The following is an 18,184-nucleotide window of genomic DNA, read 5'->3' as shown; positions in this document are numbered from 1 at the left end:
AATATCTACAAAGAACCTACAGCTAACTAACATTATACTTAAAGTCATGGCCTGAGTCATTTCCCCCTAAAATGAGGAGCAAGGCAATGACATCTATTACCACTATTCTTGTCAATATACTACTGGAAGTTCTAGATAGTGCAATAAGACAGGAAAAGGAAATAAAAGGTATTTTATTTAAAGATCAGAAAAGAAGAAATAAAACTGTCCCTATTTGCAGATAACATGATTGTTTATGTGCAAAAAATTCCAAGGATCTACAAAAACCCTCAAAATCCCCAAATCCAGAAAATGACCAAAAAAATCCCTCCTAGAACTAAGTTTAGCAAAGCTTAGAGGATACAAGATAAACATACAAAATTAAATTGCATTTCTATATATTAACAATGAACATATAGACACAAAATTTAAAATGCAATACTATTTACAGCTGCTAAAAAGGACATGCATGTAAACCTAACAAAATACGTACAAGATGCACACTGCAAACGACAGAATGCTGATGAAGGAAATCAAAGATATAATAAATGGAGAGGCATACTGTGTTCATGCATTACAAACCTCAACATAAGAAAGATGTCAACTCTCCCCAAATTGGTACACAGACTTCATGCAATTCCTGTCAAACTTTCAGCAAGATTTTTGTAGATATAGACAAGATTATTCTAAAATGTATGTGGAAAGGCAGAGGAACTAGAATAGCTAAAACAATTTTTAAAAAGAACAAGGTGGGAGGAGTCATCTTACCTGATTTTAAGACTTATTATATCATTTTTTAAAGACTGTATTGATGTTGGTGGAGGAATAGATACATAGGCCAATGGAACAAGATGGAGAACCCAGAAACAGACCACTCAAATATGTCCAACTGATTTTTGACAAAGATGCAAAGCAACTCAATAGATAAAGGCTGGTCATTTCAACAAATGGCGCTTGTGATGGTTAATACTGAGTGTCAACTTGATTGGATTGAAGGATGAAAACTATCGTTCTTGGGTGTGTCTGTGAGAGTGTTGCCAAAGGAGATTAATATTTTAATCAGTGGACAGGGAGAGGCAGACCCACCCTCAATCTGGGTGGGCACCATTTAATCAACTGCCAGGCAGCTAGAATAAAGCAGACAGAAGAAGGTGGAAGGACTTGACTTGTTGAGTTTTCTGGCCTTCATCTTTTCTCCCATGCTGGATGCTTCCTGCCCTCGAACACTAGACTCCATGTTCTTCAGCTTTTGGACTTTTGGACTTACACCAGTAGTTTGCCAGGGGCTCGTGGGCCTTCGGCCACAGACTGAAGGCTGCACTGTCAGCTTCCCTACTTTTGAGATTTTGGGACGCGGACTGGCTTCCTTGCTCCTCAGCTTGCAGACGGCCTATCATGGTACTTCACCTTGTGATTGTGTGAGTCAATTCTCCTTAATAAGCTCCCCTTCATGTATACACATATCCTATTAGTTCTGTCTCTTTAGAGAACCGTGACTAACACAGTGCTGGAATACTTGAGTATCTTTCGGTAAAATGAACCTCACACTTTATACAAACCTTAAGTAGATTGTGGACTTCAATGTAAGATGTAAAACTATAACACTTTTAGGAAAAAACCTAAAAGAAAATCTTCAGGATATACGACTATGCAAAAACTTATTAGACTTAACATGATCCGTAAAAGGAAACACTAGTACAGTGGACTTCATCAAAATTACAGATTTTTGGCCTGGCACGGTGGCTCATGCCTAATCCTAGCACTTTAGGAGGCTGAGGTGGGCTGATTGCCTGAGCTCAGGAGTTGGAGACCAGCCTGGGCAACATGGCGAAACCCATCTCTACTAAAAATATAAAAAATTAGCCAGGCATGGTGGTGTGTGCCTGTAATCCCAGCTACTTGGGAGACTGAGGCATGAGAATCACTTGAACCTGGGAGGCAGAGGTTGCAGTGAGCCAAGATCACGCCACTGCACTCCAGCCTCAGCAAAAGAGCAAGACTCTGTCTCAAAAAAAAAAAAAAATTACAGATTTTTGCTGCATGTAAAACTCTGTTGAGACGATGAAGGACAAACCATAGACTGAGAGAAAATATTTGCAAACCACATATCTGACAAAGAACAAAAATCTAGAATGTAGTTAAAAACTCTCAAAACTCAACAGTTAGAAAAAATACAACAGAGGCTGGGCACAGTGGCTCAGCCTGTGATCCCAACACTTTGGGAGGCCGAGGCGGGTGGATCATTTGAGGTCAGGAGTTCAAGACCAGCCTGGCCAACATGGTGAAACCTTGTCTCTACTAAAAATACAAAAATTAGCCAGGCATGGTGGTGCATGCCTGTAATTCCAGCTACTCTGGAGGCTGAGGCAGCAGAATCGCTTGAACCCAGGAAGCAGAGGTTGCAGTGAGCCGAGATCACACCACTGCACTCCAGCTTGGGCAACAGAGCAACACTTCGTCTCAAAAAAAAAAGAAAAGAAAAGAAAAGAAAAAAGACAATAGAAAGTGGGCAAAATATATGAACACAGATTTCACTGAAGAAAGTATACAGGTGGCAAATAAGCACATAAAAATATGTTTGATATCATTTGCCAGTAAGGAAATTAAAACCATAATGAGATATCACCACACACCTATCAGAATGGGTAAAATGGAAAATATCAACACCACCAAATGCCAGCCATGAGAAGAGAAAGTAGATCACACGTACAATCCTGGTAGGGACATGAAATAGTACAGCCACTCTGGAAAAGTCTGGCAGTTTATTAAAAAACTGCACGTGCAACTAACGTTAACCAGCAACTGCACTCCTGGGTATTGATCACACAAAAAATGAATCCCTATGTTCACACTAAAACTTGTACAGGAATGTTCATAACAGCTTTGTTCATAATAACCAAAAACTGGAGACAACCCAGATCCTTCCATGGGTGAATGATTAAACAAACTGTGGTGTATCCGTACCATGGAACACTATTCATCACTAAAAAGGAAGAAGCATTGAGAGACGCAACAACTTGGATGAATCTCCAGAGAATTAGAAGAGTGAAAAATGCCAGTCCCAAAAGATTTTATTTTATATACACACACACACACACACACACACACACACACACATATAAACATTTTGGAAACAATAAAATTATAGAAATAAAGAACAGATTGGGGTTGCTATGGTCTGAATGTTTGTATCCCCCTAAGATCCATATGCTGAAACCTAATCATCAATGTGATCATATTAGAAGGTGGGGCCTTTGTAAAGTAATTAAATTAGTGCCCCTATAAAAGAGGCCTCAGAGAGCTCCCTTAGCATTTCCGTCATGTGAGGACGCAGTAAGAAGGTGCCTTCTATGAGCCAATAAATGGGCCCCCATCAGACACCAAATCTGCTGGTGCCTTGATCTTGAACTTCCTACTCTCCAGAACTAGAAGATATAAATTGCTGTTGTTTATAAGCCATTCAGTTTATGGTACTTTGTTATAGCAGCCCCAGCGGACTAAGACAGGGGTTAAGGAGGGAGTTAGTAGGTGGGAGGGAAGTGGGTACAATTATAAAAGGACAACATGAGGGATCCTTTTGGTGGCAGAATTGTTTTGTATCTTGACTGTATTAATATGGATATCCTGGTTATGATGTTGTAGTATAGTTTTGTAAGACATTATTGGTGGAAACTGGGTAAAGCTTACAGGAGATCTCATTTCTTCCATGTGAGTCTATAATTTTCCCAAAATAAAAAAGTTTAATAAAGTTTAGGGGTAAAACCTAGATATATCAAGAGACTTTAGGCAAATTTCTACTTTAACACTTGGCAGCTCCACTGAATATAGTATATCCACAGAACATGGTGATAAGATCATCTTGGTAGTCCTGGGTCCCATCATGCTAGGACTAGGAGGGTCAATTGGAGGAGCTGCATGAGGTTACATTCTTGAAGGGCCTCAAATGTAAATATCTGATATTATTTCCAGAGATACGCTGATAAGATCAAAGGATGGCAAACAAGGATGTTGTAGGAGATATAGCCAGTGCTTTGTCCAGACCCCCTGGAGTCCCTCAAAGCACTTCTGTCTACCCCTTCCTTGGCTTCTATGTGTTTTGCTTCTGTGTCACTGTTCATTCTGAGAACAGATGCAGGCTAGTGAAGCTGCTTTGGGTCACCAAGAACCAGAACGGCCTGTGAGTTTACACCTCGCACCATCACTCGTACAAGAGTGCAAAAGCTCAGTTCCTTCGCATCTGTTACATTCCAGAGTTCAGGATCAGGGTGGGGGCTGGTACTTCTGAAATCATACCCTTACGTGGCCTCTTCTCCTAGCTTTACCCTTTTCTTCACTTCCTTACTGGTTTCTTCTGGAAGCCCTTAAAAAATCATCTGTATGACTTTTCTTCTGGGAATCCAACCTCAGATCAAATAACTTTCAACATGTATTCCATTACTGGACTAGTCTAAGTATTCAAATGCATTAAAATTTTTAATAAATATGAATGCATACAAATTTATAAATGTTAATAAATTATACATTTTCTTATGAATGGCATCATTATATTATGCTGTATTTTGTCAATATGGATTGAACACACTATGTAAGCATTTAAAATATACACCAATTTTATAATCTTGTTTTGGTACATCTTTCTTTTTTAATCTGCTGAATGTTTTAAGAAACAAAAATGGAATGGCCTGAGCATCTCTTGCCATTTGAGTGGGTCTTAATTCCACATTCAAATATAATTATTGCAGCTTTGGCTCTTTAAAAATGGTCAATATCACTTCTGACAGCTTTTACTGGTTTCTGATTAAAAGCCTGTGGTGATTAAAAGCCTGTGATTAAAAAGCCTAAACATGAAATCCAAGCCATTGGTGCTTACACTCTTTTGACCAAAGTAGCAAAAGACCTAACTTTCATCCAGCCCATCTCTTTCTTGGGCAGGGAGAAAAGAACTTGGTGACAACAGAGAACTGGAGAGGAACAATAGGAATTATTTACTTACTTACTTTTTTTTTTTTTGAGACAGAGTCTTGCTCTGTCGCCCAGGCTGGAGTGCAGTGGCACGATCTTTGCTCACTGCTAGCTTCGCCTCCCAGGTTCACGCCATTCTCTTGCCGCAGCCTCCCGAGTAGCTGGGACTGCAGGTGCCTGCCACCACGCCCAGCTAATTTATTTTTATTTTTATTTTTTGTATTTTTAGTAGAGACAGGGTTTCACCGCATTAGCCAGGATGGTCTCGATCGCCTGACCTTGTGTTCCACCGTCCTCGGGTTCCCAAAGTGCTGGGATTACAGGCGTGAGCCACCGTGCCCGGCCTATTTACTTACTTTTAAGAGAGGAGTATGATCTCATTCATATGATTTTATATTCCTAAATACTGCCCTATTTTTCAAAAAACAAGTAATTTTTCACACTTGCCTTGATAAATATGTTATTTAAGCAGAAAAAATTCATAGCCAGCATATTTTCATAAAGTATAAGCAAATTTCAGAGGAATTACAAGTTGATTGTTTTAGTAATAAGAACTCGAACCTCTAAATGTCTATTATTTTATTTATTTATTTAGTTTTTTGAGACAGACTCTCGCTCTGTTGCCCAGGCTGGAGTGCAGTGGCTGACCTCAGCTCACTGCAGCCTCCGCCTCCCAGGTTCAAGTGATTCTCCTCCCTCAGTCTCCCAAGTAGCTGGGACTACAGGCATGTGCCACCACGCCTTGCTAATTTTTATATTTTTGGTAGAGATGGGGTTTCGCCATGTTGCCTGGGTTGGTCTCAAACTCCTGACCTCAGGTGATCTGCCGGCCTTAGCCTCCCAAAGTGCTGGGATTACAGACATGAGCCATGGCGCCCCACCCAAATGTATATTATTTTAAAGTCGCTATAGAAAAAGTGAAAATATTTAAAGTAGTTAACACTACATAGAGTTGGTTTAATCAAACAACTCACAATAAGCTTACTTGATATTGATGAAGCCAAACATAGTTAATAAATAAACAGTAATAACAGCTCGTAAAGACCATGACTTCCTGGGGGAATGGTGCTATTAACATCCTCCTTCCAAAACTGAGAATTCCAATTACCTTCAACTGTGCATGAGCAAGAGCTTTGTAATATTGCACATCCAAATGATCATTCTTGATAAACCCGAAAAATGCACTCATTTTAATTTACAAATTCTTAACATTAGTAACTTCCTATATCTTACTTGGTGGATTTCTAATTGTATGTAAAAATAAAAATCTACAAATTATTTTCCTATGATAATTGAAGAAATGCCTTGGGCATTTGTATCATTTAATACAAATGAGGTATACCAGTGGACCATGGCCCTATTTGGAGTATCACTGGTCTAGACTTTTCAAATATAATCACTAAAAATGTATCTTAGTCATGAATGTTTGGTTGCCAAGAATGTAAACCTACCTTTATTAACTTCTTAGGGCTACTGTAACCAATACCGCAAACAACAGAAGTTTATTCTCTCACAGTTCTGGAAGATAGAAGTCTGAAATCAAGATGTGGTAGGGCCATGCTCCCTCCAAAGGCTCTAGGGAAAAATCCTTTCTTGTCTCTTCCAGCATCTGGTGGCCCCAGACGTTCCTTGGCCTACGGCAATCTAACCCCAATCACCACCTTTACCCTCACATGGCTGTCTTCTCCCTATGTGTCTCTTTGTGTCCTCTCTTCTTATAAAGACACCAGTCATTAGACTTAGGGCTGATAGCACTTTGCATAGCACTTCTGTGATGACATTGCTTTAACCTGATAGCTTTGACACCAAAAAAGAGGAAAAGGGAGAAATGATGGTTTAGCTTTACCTAAGTTTAATCCCGAATGAGCTCATATTAAACAATTGTATCAGCAAAAACCATATTTCCAAATAAAGTCACATTCTGAAGTTCTAGGTGGACATGAAATTTTAGGGAACATGATTCAACCTCTACAATGACCCAAGCCAGCTCAAGTCAAAAAGTTTTTAAGGTTTAGTTATCACAGAATGCAAGGAAAAGCTAAACTGTCTGGCTTTTCAAAGTACAGGAACCAGACAGATACATGGCTTTCAGTGGCAAAAGTTCATGATCTTCAGTCTAGGGTCTACCATGTATATGACACAGTTATGGAGGAAGCATATTTCCCATAAAATACAGGCAAGTGTAATAAAAGTCTGCTTCTCCTCTGTATGGCTACCACCTCGCTCAGTTTTGTGGAATCTTAGTTATCTGGGAAGGGAATACGATTGGCCCAGCTTGGGTCTAGTGTTCCCCTTTGATTCAGTCAAGTCTGGCCAGGACCGTGGGTGGTAGGATGGTGATGGTGGTGAGGTCATAATGACTGTGAGCAGGAGCAGATTCTGTGAGAAGGGACTTGAGCAGAGTGGGCATTTTGATCCACATGTCAATATTAAATGATCCCAGCACAGTGTTTGGCACAAAGTAGGTGTTCCCAAAATACTGTTGAATAAGTTGTAAATAATGGTCTGATCTTCCTTGGTTCTTTCCAAGTACTCCTGTTCCATCTCTAGCACTTCCTATTTTTGTCCTGTTCTCATGAAGCCATATCCTTTGTGTAGACTCTTTGTTTGTCCCATCCCATAAGCTCCTGTTGCCCTCGGCACACATTCACCCTTGTCTTTCTCTGCCATCCACTCCCAGAACAACTTCCTGGTTTTTCCTTACTACCTCAGCCCCCAGTGTGTACTCTAATCCAATAAGCCATAGTACATAGAAACACAATGGAAAATAATGTTTTTATATTTAAAAGCTGTTTCTCACAATCTCATCTCATTTTTTTTTTGGCCACAATCCTGAGAAGTGGGTATTATCATCCCTATTTTCAGATAAGGACTTTGAGGCTTTTGAGTGTTAAATTGTTATGGACAATGCTAGTAGGTAGGAGAACTGGGACTTGAACTCAGATCTTCTTACTCTAAGTTCTGTGTTCCTTTGAGGATAGTACTCCTTGATGATAGCACTTTGGATAGCACTCCTGTGGTGACATTGCTTTGACCTGATAGCTTTGACACCAAAAAGGAGGAAAAAGGAGAAATAATGGTTTAGCTTTACCTTTATAAATGCTTGTTAGTGGGAGGGACCCCATCTCATCAACAATGTGACATTTTCTCTTGAAATGTCTCACCCAGCTCATAGGTGTGCGCATTTAAAACATGCAAGGTAAACATCGAGCCAACGTTTCACAGATAATCTTTTGTCCAGCATTTGAGATCTTTGGCAGTTTTACTTTCTTCTCCCACACTTGCCTTTCTTATCCCAGAATGCCTCTGTCTGCTTGTGTTTCTTTGGATGTTAGATTCATTCCTTGTGCACACCATTACCTGACCTCTGTAGAATGCCTTTCCTATTCTCCCAGGCTTAAAGCTCTTCTATGGACCACCTCCTTCCTGCCTTCTTCTCCAGACTTACCTCTAAATGTAAGATTCCTGCACTTTTGCTGGTCTGGCCTTTAAATTGCACTCATGCTAATCAACTGACCTGTTGAGCTCTCTCCTTCTCTTCTTCCTTGAACCTGCCTTGATAGATTCATCTTTAGGTGTTCACTTTCCCTAGAATTATTGCCTATTATACTCTTATTACACTTAGTAAACAATTTTTATTATTATTTATTTTTCTACGTAAGCATCTTGTAACTCAGAGTGTTGGTACCTTGAGCATAGGGGTCCTACCCTGCACCTAGGCCAGGACTTAAACAGGATAGGTGGTCAAAGAAATTCAGTTGAATATATCCATAACTCCACCAAAAACCATTTTTAGAGGCATGGCAGGATGGGAGGTTGATTTATTCTTTATTTTCCCTCTTTGTCACATATATGCTAGTCTCACTAAAATATTTTGTATGTAGTGATGAGCTCTGGGTTTGGAGATAAAGGACCTGGTTTCAGATTCTGTCTGCCTTGTATTAGCTGTGTAGCCTTGGACAAGTCATTTAATTTATTTTTATGTAAGTTTCTTCAACTGGAAAATGGGTAGGAATACCTGTCCTAACCCCCCACAGTGTTGTAGTGAGAACCAAATGAGATGATGCTTGTGAAAGAATTTACCAATCTGTAAAGCACTGTGTAATGGATTATAAACACTGCCTCCTCATGTGCTTCCCCTGACACGTTTTATGCTTTCATCCTTCTAAGAAGCAGTTGTTTGTGCATGGGGATCACATGGCATTCTTGCTGCAGCACTCCATCATAACCCTCAGCACAGAATGCAACATACAGTTTGCCAATCGACTTCAGTGGGATGTGAAAAGTGAAAAGTGCATTTAATTCTCACTAAGATGCCTTGGCTCAGATTCAACAAATGCCATTTACTTGAAGGCCTTTTATTTGCTTTTTCTGCCCGCCCCCCTGCCAAAATCTTCATCTATTTGTTCATTTATTCATTTACTCATTTAACATAATTGTTTTGAGTGCCTACCAGGGTTATGTTAGACACCCAAGAAGTAAAGTGAGTACTTCAAGATATTCACATTGTACTGAGTGTAACAGACACACAAAAACTTACAGTAGATATAAGAACTATAATAGGATATATAGGATACACTGTGTACAGAGGTAGGAAAGATCATTTTTGCAAAGTGAGGGAGTGTGTGTCATGAAAGGCTTCAAAGGAGGTGCTAGTCTGTCTTCAAAACTAAGTAGCAGGAGAAGTAAGGTAGAGGCGATGCAGGTGAAAGAAACAGCTTTCACAGCAGGTGAAAGAAAAAAAGCGCTCTGGGAACCATTGTTAGCTCAGCCTGTGATTTCATTCATTCTATTACAGTGGGTTAAATTACCTGTTGTTTGCCAAACCCTATACCAGTTTATGGGGTTACAGGGGTCAGTGTAGGCATCATGGGGGCGGACGGTGAAGTAGCAAAGGAAAACCAGCCACATTATGAAGAGCCTCGAACAACCATTTTACTCCGTGCCAGTACACATGGGAAAGGGTTGAAAGGATATGTGAACCTGCCGCCACCAATTCCTTGATTATTCACTGGAACCCTTTCAGCCAGAGAAGATAGACACAGTACTGGGCTTTACTGAGGACTGGGTGGCGCTGTCTTTAGGGGCAGGTTAATAATATACACCTAAGTGACAAGAACACTCACACCCGAGGAAATTAGAGTAGTAAATAGACACGTGGAAAAATGTGCCATCTTATCAGTAATTAAAGAATCAAAAATGTAAACAAAGCGGCACCTAGTAAGGAAGAAGACAAAGCAAAATATCTAAGGCTGTTAAATAATGGGGAAGCAGGCGCCTTAGAAAACAAGGGCAAATGTAAAAAACCTCTAAGGCAAGAGTTCGGTGGGGAATCTGCGGGATTCTGTGTGCTGAAGCGCAGGAGGCACGAGTCACCTTTGCAGTCTCCGGTACCAAACGGGCAAGGGGTCCCCGTAAGACTGCTGCACCCTGGCCGAAGGTAGAGGGTGAAGCGCCTCGGCGTCTCTAGGCAACCGATCAGCCCGCCCACTCCGGGGTAACTTCCTCGTAATTGGCTCTCGAATCCACCAATGGGCGCACAGGGGGAGCTTCCCGCCACCTCTGGCGCCCGCTTTCAAACAGCCGTACTTTGCAACTGCAGGCGGACTTCTCAACCAAGCTTGAGGAAGGCGGAGACTTCTGCCTCCTCGCTCCGCCCCGAGCCGGCACGGCTCCGCCCACCGGGCGAGCTTCTAGTCGGCGATTGAAGGAGGCGAGTGCTCCTTAAGGGCCTCCGCCCCGTGAGTTCGGTTGTGACTAGGAAGGAGCTTAGTGGACTAGAGCCAGGGTAAGGGGATCTGCTAGAAGTTGGTCTTCCGCCAGGACTAGAGTTTCCTAGCGGTAACAGCCTCCGTGGCCTCCGGTAAGTTCTGATTCACGGGTGGGCTTGGACCTGGGGTTAGAGGAGTTGCGGGGTCCTCGGGATGCTGGCTGAGGGTTCCTGGGGGTGCTGACCTGCCCCCTCCCCAAATCCCGCGGTGGTGGACTGCCCGTATGTTGCGGGCTCAGCTTTTACCTTTAACGTGTCATTTAGACCTCTTCATTCCTCCAATATCCTACTTAGAAGTGACATATGGGAAGCCCGCCTCGTTTCCAGGCTGCTGGGGTCGCCCTGAGACCCTACTCTGCGGACCCCGCCTTGGTCACCCTGGCGTCACGCCTGGCTCACAGTAGGTGCTCTGTGCACGTGTGTTGACCGAGTACAAGTGACGCTGGCACCCGAAGCCAGCAGCCCCGGGCATCCTGGGCCCCGTGCGGCTTTGGTCATGTTTGTAGTGCCGTAGCTGACGCCAAACAGTTCCTCAAGGTCATTCGGTCAGCCTGTGGATGCTTATTGTGTATTAGCATTACTCGCTCCGCTCTCTGGGCAACTTGAATCAATTTGTCCAAAGTGCTGTTATTAGCACTGATCACAAGATGTTGCGATCATTTGTTTATATGTCTATTTTCTTTCCCTCCATCGTGTCCTGTTAAACTTTGTAATCTTGAACAGTGCTTGGTAAATTGTCGAATGAATGAATAAGGTGCCTCCACCAGGTGTTGCAAGTCTAAACCGGGCTATGTGCTCTGGCTGTTTCCATTCTAGAAGGCGAGTTATGTCAGCAAGTAAGTAGAATTTCCCAACTCCCAGTGCAATTCTTAGAAACCCCTTTTGTGGGGGTTTATAACCCTTCCTATATCGTAGTCATGAACTCGAGTCTGATTTAAGCCTATTATCACCTTATACCTTCATAGTGCGTGACAATGAACATGCACTCCCTAGACAGGTGAATGCACTCAACTAAAGAGAAGCTGAAGTTGAAGCCATAAGAAAAGCATAAGAAATACAGTCTGAAAGTGCAAAGGAGTGGCCAGCTCCATGGGGGAACAGGCTTGGGAGGGCATCTTGAAGGAGGGTGGCATTTTTGTTCCATAGGAGGTTGCATTATTAGAAGTGACATTTCTCATAGGCTGCACATTCACCTTTTCTCAGATATGCGGAATCCTCTTTATTCCCTAAACCTCTTCGGTAGCTGGCAGACTCCTATTCGTCAGTAATAATGTCATAATAGTAATAAAACTACAATGTATTGATTGGTACATAGTGCTAATTACTTTACATGTAGTATCTTGTGAATCCTCAGAATCAATCTTTGAAGTAGGTATTATTTTTACCCCCATTTCTTTAACGTAGAAGCAGAAACAGTTTGCTCAAGATTGCACTGCTGATAAATAGAAGAGCCAGAATTGAGCCCAGGTTGTCTGAATGAGTGCCCTCATTCTTAGAGCCACTTATAGCCATATTGTGTCCTTTAAGATTTATTTCTAATCTAAAAGCTCTTTTTTTTTTTCTGTAAAACTTCTCTAAACTATCCTTTCTTCTTAGGAAAAGTTAATTTGTGCTTTGTACTTTCATCTACTACGGAATTTATTACAATATGTTATTGTAACTGTTTATATCAGTGGCTCTATCTAAGAGAGGGTGAGCAGAGACAGTGAGCTCCTCGTGGCTGGTACCATGTCTTAGGTGCATCTAGGATATGATCTGGAACACAGTGGGTATTCAATAAAATTTTATTGAAGTAATGAATTCGTATAAGGTAACATGCCTATATCATATTCAGTCAACAAATATTTGTTATGTACCCACCATGTGCATGCAGGCAGATACATTTTAATTCTGCCTTCAGGGTGCTTATAGTTTATTAGATGAAGCAAAAACAATGCTACTTTTGCTTTGTAATCTTTTGTCCAAATACCCATTGGTTTTGTTGCAAGGAGGGCAGAGAAAACAACCGGGGACAACAAAAGGAATGCTGGGTCAGAGCATCCATCTGAGTGTAACAACAGGACATACTTTTTATAGTCTTGTTAAGGGTTCAGAAAAAGTTATCTAGGAAGAAAGTCTACCAGACTGCTATTGAAGAAGAAAACCAAAACATACTGTATACTTAATCTGCATCTTGATTTCTCAAGTGGTCAGCCTTGAGTCAATAGATATAGAAAATTTTCAGTATTTTTACTAGTGGCATAGTATTGACAAATTAATTCAAAATAATTTTACTAGTGTAAATGTTAATTTTCAATATATTAATATTGATAGTTTTCAAGATGGTTTAGCAGTTGATATTTTCACCAGCAACTCATGAGCCATACAAAATACAAAATAGTCACCACTGGGTGATAACAAGTTTTTTTTTTTGTTTTTTTTTGTTTTTTCAATCTAGTGGTTGAAAATGGCATATTGTTTAAATGACACTTCTTTGAAACATCACGAGCTTAAGCATCTTTTCAAACTAATTGATTTACACTTTTTAAAATAAATTGTCATGTCAGTCGCCCAATTTTATGTTGGATTGTCTTTTTCTCATTTCTTTGTAATAATTTTATATTGGGACTTTGTCAGGTGCTTTGCAAATATTTTTCTCATTCTTATTTTTCTTGACTTTGTTATTGATGTATTTTTTCATAAATAATATTTGACTCATTAATGTCTTTTGCCTTAAACAAAATTTTATTTTTTGTGGTTAGGTTTCCATCACATTTTTCTTTATGGCTTTTGGATTTACTATCTTGCTATTTTTTTTTTTTTTTTAAAGAAGTCTCTTTTGTTGTTCTGAATATTATACTAAAGTCTCTGGTAGCAGTGATAATGAGTGGTGATTAATAAGGTATTAGCTCTTATTTTAAGTCTCATTTAAAATATGTATTACCTTTTTACTATATATACTTTTAACCACATTAAGTTGATCAGGTTTCCCTTTATGTCTGAAATCATTTCTTAAAGTCTTTTATAGTTTATAGTTCTGATAAGGAAAACTTATACCTTCTTCAGTGGGGGAGATTTTGGTCTTTTCAGGTATTTTTAGATGTCTTCTTTAATGACATGTTTTGGATTTAAAATAACATTAAAGATATATACTTTCATATTTTACATTCTCTTTACTTTAAAAACAAAACCGTAAGTATTCTCTATCTGAGAAAAAATAGCTCTCTATTTAAAATATTAGTAGCTACATTTTTAGCAATAGGCTCTTATAAATCTTAATGTTCTTTTTCAATAATCAACATCAGTTGATGGCAGGTTAGTAAAGGATTGGAACAAACCTCTCTTCTCTAACTTAATGAAGGAGAAAGTAACCCAAATTCCATATTTTGTCTTGTATTTATATTTGAATGAAAGAAAGGTAGAAGACACAGAATTCAGAAACAGAAAGGATTTCTTCTGCCTGGAGGATTCAGGAATTTCTTTAAGGTCCAGCTTAATTTCATCTCTTTTAAGGACATAGGATTTAATTGGGCTAGTATTTTCAATATATATAGTGTTCTGTAGAATATTAAGTCTATTTGCATAGTGGAAAAAAATCTAGAGACATGAGATTGTGTGTTTTACCCTCACCATTTCATGTTACAGGCTCTTTATCATATTCATATCTTCGTCTTATGTTGACATACAGAAGGATTCTTATAGATAGACTTAGATTTATTTTCCTCGATATGCATGTCTCTTCCCCCCTTTAGCCCTGGCACAAGGGTAGAAAGGAGTAGGTGTGGTCTGAGAAGCAGAGGCTGGAGGATTTTAAGTTGTGGTAAAGTCTGAGTTGATATGAGTTAAAAGGGATGGGTTGGGTGTAGGGACCAGAGAGGAAGGGATTAGAAGGTAGACTGCAAATTAGAGGTTGGCCAAGAAACATAACTCAGTCTTTGAAAAACAAAAACTTGTCATAGGGGGATTTTCACCACTGAAGTTCATATGTGTGTTAATCTTTAATACCATATTCATCTATTCTAGCTTGCGTATTTTCTTTTCACACTTTAATATCTACAACATAGACTGCGTCCTAAAATTAATGTTATGTCATAATTTGATTGGCTACATCTTGTTCCTACTGCTACAAATGGAACTGCATCATAGAATCAAAGACATCTTAGATCTGATGAAATAGGATATTGTCTGCTCTAGAGCTATTGGCTTCCACAAAAGTTTGTGATATAGTTCGTATCTGTTAAGACGAGGGAGCTAAGTTCTCTATGGTAAAATGCATTTGGATTGCTGGGTCTCCATGCTTCTGATTTTACTTCCAATTTAATGACATTTTAGAGCTTGAAAGGTGTAGTGAATGAGTTGTGGCTCAGGCTCACATCCAAGTGCGTTTCATTGGCATGAACAACAGTGGACTGAATGGAGGGCAGTGTTAGGCCAGGTAATTGATGACACTTGCCTACTTTTTTGTTGTGATTGTTCAGAGCTTTGAAGTTCTGAGGAGTTTATGTATAGTGTCAGGATCCCTAAGTACAATTTAAATCAGCAGCAGCTTTTTTGAATGTAAGTAGTTGAAAACCCATTTCCTGCTGCTGCTTCTGCCGCAGCAGTGACTGCTCCCCAGGGAACTCTTGCTGTTGCTTTTGGAATTGGAAGTCCACAGTGGTGGAGCTTCACAGCCTTCACTTCTGTTTTTCCCGAGTGTATTGCCAGAACCTGATTTTATCAAGCTTAAGAGGAGGACATTTAAGACTTATATTTTGTTGTGCACTCTATGGCATTTACTGAATTGTAAATGGTTTCTGGGTAGTAGTCATTCACTCATGATTTAGGGGCCTTCTTCTTGTAAAGCATGATATTTGGATTTCTGATATTTAAAAAAAATGAAGCAATAGGGTACTGCCTGTGCCATGTTTAATATATCACATTTGAAATTTTGTTTGAGCTTAAGATTTTTACATTTGGCACATTTCTAGTTTATTATTATTGTCATCTGATTTTTCATGTCGGCAAAAATCTTACTGTTCTATACTTTTCAGACCACTAGAAAGGTCTATTCATAGCTTTATTACCTATTTGCATGTTTTCTTTTCCATGAATTGCTGTCATATAGCTATTTTCTATGAATCACCATTATTTTTATTGGCCATAACTGAGTTATACATATTTTCTCCCAGTCTGTTTCTGTCTTTTCACTTTGTGTATGTATGGCATCTCTTATGTAGTTTGTTCTGCGGAGATTTTATGTGGTGTTCAGAAACCAAACATCTTTCCCTTCCCACAGGAGGACCATGTCATTAGACTTTGGCAGTGTGGCACTACCAGTGCAAAATGAAGATGAAGAGTATGACAAAGAGGACTATGAAAGAGAGAAAGAGGTAAGTTGTTAAAAAAAAAAGAGCCACTAAACCCAATCTTTAACAAGTTTTATTTCTTGATCAAAATTATATCATCTTGTGTCATTTTGAAGGGATTTGGATTTTTTTTTTTAAAAAACGACCCTAAAATCTGCTTGCTATTTAGACTGAAAAGGTGAATAAGTGGAATGCTTCTGTTTTTGAGACAGGAATAAAACACAACTGTGAATAATATCATCAGATAAATGGTTAAATTTTTCTTTTCATTTAGGAGGTAATGGTTGGCTTTGGAAGTGGAAGGTTAGTTTCTAGGTGCTTGAAACATTGCCATGAACAAGTCTGACAAGGCTCTTTGCTTTGGGTAGTTTACATCCTAGTGGAGGCAGACAATAAACAAGTAAACAAGTGAGTAAAGTAATTTGAGTGAGTGATAATTTATCATTGATAAATGACAGGGAAACAAATTGGAGTGCTATGAAAGCAATTGGTAGGGGATTGCTGTAGATGGGCTGGTGAGGGAAGGTCTGTGGGAGGAGGCAATATTTGAGCTGAGACTTGACTCATGAGAAGGAACCAGCCATGCAGAAGCCTGAGGAAGAGCAGTCTAGGCCAAAACACCAATGAGTGTAAGCTGGGAAGTTGGGAAGAGACCCCGTGTATGCCACAGATCATGTGGAGTGGCCAGAAGGCCATGGTATTGGGTATATATGAGCCAGTGTTGGGTGGTGGATATGGGTGTCAGATCATGGAAAGCCATGATAAGGTGTTTGTATTTTATTCTAAGAGCAATGGGAAGCCAGTGGAGGATTTTAAGCAGGGAAAATTGATATCATATTTTTGAAGATCTTTCAGAAGGTTGCATGGTGAATAGATTATAGAAGGAAAGGAATAAAAGGGAGAGACCATATTATTTATATATAAAGTGTTTAGCAGAATTCTTGGCACATAGCAAATGTTCAGTAAATGGTGGCAATAGTAATAGCAGCAGTAATAGTGTTATTGGTGGAAGTGAATTTAGTTGTTTTGGTTGTTTTTAGTGTAAGTCAAATTTCTTGATTGTCTGTGATAAAAGGCTTCTTTTGTCCTGACGCTATTTTTTATATGACCCATTTTCTAACATGTAAATAAATCTTTTTTAATAGTTATTGCGGACCATGAGTATTAACAGGAAGCAAGGAATAGGGTCAGTTGACCATTGCTCATGTGGCTGGTGGTAGAATTAAGGCAGTGATAGAAAACTGGCAACTTGCTGAATTTGTTTCAGACAGGTATTGTTGGTTGCAGAGTGCTTTTAAAAAATTGAATCTGTATTTGAAGATGGGAAAATTTTATGCAGCACTGCAGAGTCTCTGGCTTATCTAAAAAACATCCAAAGCCCTGGCCACACCTGGCCTGTATTTGCACATGGCAGCAGGCGGGCTGGAACTGAGCAGTGGCTCTCCTTCCCCAGCTGGCCACAGTCCCCACTTCTCACACAGACATGGGCTTATGCACTCAGACCTGCCTGCTTCACTCTGGTAAATTCTCTGCCAGGGCCCTGAGGGCATTTGAGTTTATGACCCTGGTGAGGGTTTCCGGATTTTGGCAGGGCCCCTCACAACAATTGTTGTGGCAAGGATGGGAATGAGGATTTTCTGTTACTTTGAACTTGCAGCATGAGGTTTTCATGACTGGGCTTGGATAGTTGGCTGGGGTTTAGCCACTGGGATTCTTGAGAAGGTCAGTTTAAGTAATCACTACTGTAAAGAAGAAAAAATATTTTGACAGGTGATTTTTCATTGAGAAATATATTAGAGAGATAGGTAGGGTGTTAGAGAGAGCTTACTGCCAGTGTATTGTGTGGTTAAAATTTTAGAGGGGATACTAGTTAAGGAGGCAATTAATTCTAGATAATATAGAAAACAGCTATTTGGGATCACCTCTTTGATAGATTGTATGCTGGGATAGGGAATTTCAGGGGAAAAGTTGTTCTTGAAAGATCAAGTATCTAAGAATGAGTATTTCTAGCAGAGTGGAAGGATATATAGCTGAATTGACTCTAACATGATGATTATGGTTAAATTTGTAAAAAAAACTTCATGTTAATAAAAATATTTTTACTTTAAAAAATAATTGCTTCAAGGGAAAAAGTGAGATGAGAGGC

The 18,184-nt window shown here is 39.7% G+C and overlaps 1 protein-coding gene across 3 annotated transcripts in view; it reads left to right on the top strand.

Annotated features, from left to right (window-relative positions):
- Positions 1–10,658: 10,658 nt before the first annotated feature.
- CEP152 (centrosomal protein 152) overlaps positions 10,659–18,184 on the top strand; it is a 72,905-nt gene continuing 65,379 nt past the window's right edge. For 2 of the 3 annotated variants that reach the window (XM_003831486.5, XM_003831485.4), the window contains exons 1-2: positions 10,662–10,804; positions 15,969–16,062. In XM_003831486.5, the coding sequence (XP_003831534.4) occupies positions 15,976–16,062 (87 nt within the window). In that variant the 5' untranslated portion in view covers positions 10,662–10,804; positions 15,969–15,975. Of the gene's footprint in view, positions 10,805–15,968; positions 16,063–18,184 lie in introns of all 3 variants that reach the window. The other variant, XM_055098717.2, reaches the window with a different exon arrangement.

This window comes from Pan paniscus, chromosome 16 (genome assembly GCF_029289425.2).
Source record: "Pan paniscus chromosome 16, NHGRI_mPanPan1-v2.0_pri, whole genome shotgun sequence".
Taxonomy (NCBI): domain Eukaryota; kingdom Metazoa; phylum Chordata; class Mammalia; order Primates; family Hominidae; genus Pan; species Pan paniscus.
Note: the sequence above shows the minus strand (reverse complement) of the source record. Positions and strands in the feature narration are given on the sequence as shown.